This window comes from Amblyomma mixtum, chromosome 6 (assembly GCF_055824585.1).
Source record: "Amblyomma mixtum isolate Tamu chromosome 6, ASM5582458v1, whole genome shotgun sequence".
Classification (NCBI taxonomy): domain Eukaryota; kingdom Metazoa; phylum Arthropoda; class Arachnida; order Ixodida; family Ixodidae; genus Amblyomma; species Amblyomma mixtum.
This window is the reverse complement of record NC_143017.1, coordinates 24,408,075-24,413,298: the sequence shown is the minus strand read 5'-3', so window position 1 is coordinate 24,413,298 and position 5,224 is coordinate 24,408,075. Positions and strand designations below refer to the sequence as shown.

General features: G+C 45.3%; 1 protein-coding gene across 1 annotated transcript; it reads right to left on the bottom strand.

Annotated features, from left to right (window-relative positions):
- Positions 1-1,059: 1,059 nt before the first annotated feature.
- LOC149338432 (uncharacterized) lies at positions 1,060-2,147 on the bottom strand. The gene is made up of 2 exons (XM_089550323.1): positions 1,675-2,147; positions 1,060-1,463 (listed from the first exon to the last, which is right to left on the bottom strand). Exons 1-2 carry the CDS (start codon positions 2,145-2,147, stop codon positions 1,280-1,282), a joined length of 657 nt encoding a protein of 218 aa, XP_089406449.1. The 3' UTR covers positions 1,060-1,279.
- Positions 2,148-5,224: the final 3,077 nt, after the last annotated feature.

Genomic DNA, 5,224 nt, shown 5'->3' with positions numbered 1-5,224 from the left:
TTGCGGAAGCACCCACGTTAATAAAATGTTCGTTGAACAGGTTTGCAACCTGTTCGTCACTCATAGATTCGCTGTGATAAGAAACCCGCTTTGGGGAGTTTGATTTACACGTGATGTCTCTGACCGCTTGCCATACCAGACGGGGATTTCCTGCAGTATTTGAAAACTTGTTCACATAGTATGATCTCTTTGCTTTTTTAATATCAGCATTCAATTTATTTCTCGCTTTCTTAAATACGCGGAGATCGCCTTCACTTCGTGTGTCTAAAAACTTTTGAAAAAGGATGTTGCGGTTTTTTATTCTGTTATACAGGTCGTGCGAGATCCAGGGCTTTCTTGCTCTCTTGTGTCTCTTAAGAGTTTTAAAAGCGAAGGATTCATTGTACGCAGAAATAAAAAACATCAAGAATGCCTTATAAGCGTTATTAGAATCCTTTTCCTTTGTAACGCTATCCCAGTCCTGTTGCATAATGAGTTCTTTAAACTTTAACATGTTTCTTTCCGAGTAATCTCTAATCAATATTTCTTTCTCCAGAAAAGAGCGTTTTTGCTTCGAAGGTATCAGACAGTAAATGGGTAAATGATCAGTAAGATCGCATATAATTGTACCTGATTTAACTTCATTGGGACAGAAGCTTGTAATGCACAGGTCAAGTATTGTTTCAGAATTTGAAGTGACACGAGTAGGATCACTAATCACATTTGAAAAACCATACGACTCAAAGAGCTCTTGGAAATGCAAAAAAGTAATATTATTTGGAGAAGCATTTATATTGAAATCCCCAACAAAGACACATTCGAGGTTGAGCTCGAGGCTGCGTTCAAATATTTCTTCTGCAAACTGCATGAAATGCTTTAAACACCCAGATGGCGGTCGGTACACAAGAGCAAGTAGTATGTTATAACAGTGAATAATGACGCACTCAAAATTTTCATTCACAATGTTATAGTTTGTTAAAATTTGATACGGTAGTTGGCAACGCACATACAGAGCAACACCTCCTCCGCGCTTTGATGAACGGCAGGCTGACACACAATCGAATCCCGGCAAAAGAAAACAGTCGTCAGATGTGAACCACGTCTCACTAAAGCAAATAAAGTCAAACTCGTGGTTTAAATCTGATAAAAACAAAGCAACCTCATCAAATTTATTTCGCAAACTTTGGGCGTTTAAATGAAATAAAGAAAACTTCTGCTTATCCTTGACTTGCTCAATATGGTCAGCAAAATTGGACATGAACGGCATCGCGTTTGCCTGAAAATACAATTGCCTGCTCTATCACCTCAGATTGGCGAGGTCATCCTTATCGCGGATGACAACTGCTCGTGCACCGGCTTGTTTCCGTACAAGCACCTTTCCATTCACGTGCCAAACAAACGCGTAGCCGGATTCCTTAGCCCATTCTTTGGCAACTGTCAGAAGAGTGCGAGTGTACCGAGTCATATTTTCACAGATGTACAGCCTTTGTCAAAAGTTTGGAGCCCAGGGGGTTTGCTTCTGAGCCTCACTGTGTGGTTCGTGATGCATCTCCAGCGCTACAAATTACCTCTGGGTAAGAAGATTTCTGGTTCTACCTTCTTCAATGGGTAGGACTTTCCAGAATGTTTCAGGAGTCCCACTGCAAGGCTAAGAAGTAAACCCCCTGGGCTCTAAACTTTTGACAAAGACTGTACTTTCCGGTGTTGTCATCTCGTAGCGCCTGCCTTTTTGCTAGCCAGGCATCACGAACCTCCTGCTTTGCAAAGCGAACAATTACGCCCCGTGTTTTGCCCGGCTTCGCGGGAAGCCTGTGTAGGGCTGTTATGTCACTCGAGCACACCTCATCAAGTTCCAATTTTGTGCCTATTTCATTCACTTTCTTTAGTAAGTCCTCGTTTTCCGTCTCTGGTAGACCATGGATTTCGATGTTCAGTCGACGACTGCGCCATTCTAGACTGTCAACGTCCTTATTGAGCTGTGCAATTTCACAGGCCCATTCAGCTTTCTCAAGCCGCTCTACACGCTTCGTGACATCCTTTGTCGACTTTTCTTGGGCTAGAAGACGTGTTTGAAAGTCATCAAATTTATCTGAGAGCAGGCTAACGGATGACTCAAGCGACTCAAGCTTGCTGGACATGGCCAGAAGCGAGTCAATTTTACTTTCCATTGAAAATAGCCTAGTGATTAGTTCTCTATCGGACTGCTGCCCGTGCAGTGTATCCTCAGCTTTACGGCTGCCCTTACATGTTTCGCACCTCCAGGCCTTCCAAGCCTTTGCTCGTTTCGAAGTGAACGTTTCTTCCGAAACGCCTGAACATGATCCGACATGGTACGTAAATTCACACTCTGAGCAGCACAGTGATTGACAGCTGCCATCAACAGGTTGTCGACATGCGCAACAGCGTAACATGATAATTGCGTGACACTCAACGGTAGCGTAATTAACAGGTGCATTTTTAAAAGTAAATATGTTTTAAAAAAAAAAAATGTTGTTGCTTAGATACTTCAAGAAGTTTTTTAATGGCATTTCGGAAAAGTGAAACCTTTTATTGGCGTCGTGTGTCTATGCGTTTTTACTACTATGGTTTTTGCACACTGCGTTCGCGTGAAAGTCGTCTGCGCACACACGAACAGCGTTTTCGGAATGAAACATCTCAGTAGTGCCACTCCGTGTTCCCGAAAAACTACGACTGTTCAGCAACAAGTAGCTCACCGCCCCATGATGCTTTGAGCGTCCATGGTGGCTGAAGTGCAGCGCCGCCAGCTTTCCCTCTAGGTAATAGTAAGAAACTCTATGCGTGACCCTAATCTAAAAGTCTATATTGCCTCCACTGATTTTTGGATTAGGTGCGTTATACTAGGTGTATTTGCTTTACTATTTTGTTTCTGTGTTGTGTGTTTTTTTTTTAGAAATCTGAGCTTTGCGATCTTCTCTCCGGCCACCTAGCGCTAAGCCTATTTGGCTTGCCTGGATATGACGTGCTTGTTCGGATGCATAAAATGCTTTTCTGACCGTGAACAAAGACTTCCTTGTCTGCAAAACATAGATCTGGAAAAAGCGTACTTTTGCGTAGTCCCAAAATCTCATGTTTATGACGGTTCTGAATGAACTCAATACAGCTTTATAAGTTACATGCATGGGTCACTATTCCGAGCGTTCTTTAAAGTACTTCGAAAATCCGCGCAAATCTGAATCCCCGTATGGAACGCGATTGTACTGCTCAACCCTGCGCGGAGGGGCCTTGTGACATGGCTTCTTTTTCGGAGTCCGGAAACAGTGAAAAAACGCGCATGATTGGCCGCCATTGTAGGCCTGTTATGTCAAAACCGTACGTTTTCCAAACGATAACTTTTCTAATTCCTGTGCTACGCGGGTACGTACGAATGCTATATAAGTAGAATGTAATTCTAGATTTGTAAAAGCATTCGGTCTTGACGGACTCCTGCAGCGCTACGCGAAACTTTCTAAACGCATTGGAAAGCTTCAGCTCGTTTTAGGCGTGAAACCACGACGGCGGCGGTCACTTTGGACACACAAATGTTCGACAACGACACCATCCCGATCAACAGCAGCGTGTCATAGTAGCGTGATATGTTTTTTAGGCCAACGGCACCGAATAGAACAAAAGCATAGTTTCTGTTTTATGTGATTTAAAGGAGCACTAGCTGTTTGTATGCAGTGATGTAAACAAGCGTATGAGTGCAGTCGTCCGCATCGGCGCACTGCTGGGGAAATTTCACGCTCACGCGGTAAATGTACAGCGGTGTGCTAGTATCTTCAAGCGCTCACTTGGCCAGCACACGAGCTACTTGCTAAACAAACAGCTGGAAAAGCGGGCAGCGATATCGAAACAAACAGCCACAGAGCGGAAGCAGTCGCGCGGCGCGTCTGTGGGCGAGGCGAAGCGAAGGCTATTGGTCGGTTTGGGCTGTGTTCGTGTTTCAAAGGCACTCCAAAATCTCGAATGCCTCCGCGAAACACCACCCACTCGAATGTCGTCTGAACCGAATGCCATCGAAAAACTTCGTGTAGCAGCGTTAGTTCGAAGTCGAGTCGAATGACATTCGGTTGGATGTCATTCGAAACACCGTATATCAGCGAAATTAGAGACACGTATGGCTAAGTGACTGAAAACTGGACTGATGGCCTCTTTGAGTTGTCTTCGCAGCCTTGTTCGCGTCTTCTTATGTTGTGACTTGTGTTGCGTCGTTAGGATGGCAAGAAGCCACAACGTAGTTTCTTTGGAAATAGTTATTATACCTACAACGTACTTCACAGCAATAATAATCACGCGAGAAAAAAGAATGAATCGGTAGCGCATCCGGTTTTTGCGCTGCAGGGTCCCACACGAGTGCGTTCGATTACTGTTGAAAGCGCGCTTCTTTGTTTTGAAGGACTTCCGTGACGCACAGCAAAAACTTGGGCAACAACGCATGCCACACATTCTGTTTAAAGCAGCTTTGCTTCGAAAGGGTATAAAGTTTGTATAGCTTCGAACGCTGACAGCTCGATAAATTTTTCAGAATTTCTATAAGGAAAGACACAACTTTCTTTTTAGTGCGTAGCACTTCCAGCCGCAATCACGGATTTCGCCCATGTCTGTCCGAGGCCGCTCTGTCTCTCTCTCTGGGTGAACTTGAAGCGCGAAAAAAGGTAGCGACGAGCGTGTCACGTGGCGCACTGACGAGGTGGAGCGGCATCACAGCAGGAGGCAATGAGAGAGTGGCGCGTATCACAGCCGCGGACGTCGCGGTCGTCACCGGGCACAGTTGTAAAAGCCCGTGTTACTCCAGACTCCTCGGATATCATAGAAACGTAGAACAGGGGTAAGCAGTGCTCGCGCGCCTACTTTGAGTTTGATTAACTATGCAAATTGCTGCGAACAGCTAACTGCTTCGTCAGCGCCACGTGTGCCCTCTTCCGCCCTGCTCATCTTATCACACAGCGTCACGGCCAAGCACAGCTTTACTTTCCTTTCCTTCTCGTTTTTCTTTGACTGGCGATAAAAACCAAAGCCAAGATATAAACCGTGTTGTTTTGGCTCCAGCCACCCGTCTCGTTTCGTTCTAGCAGGCTCCGCCGCCGACCCGTTGGCAGGCGTCCGCCAGGCACCGGCCCGTTTCTAACACAAATCGGCTGTTTTTTTTTTGTTGTCCCAAGCACGCGCTCAGCTTTCCTAGTTTTAAACCATGCCATCAAAGGGAGCTGCTAAAAGATCTCTGCAGTTGCCGGTCTACTGGACT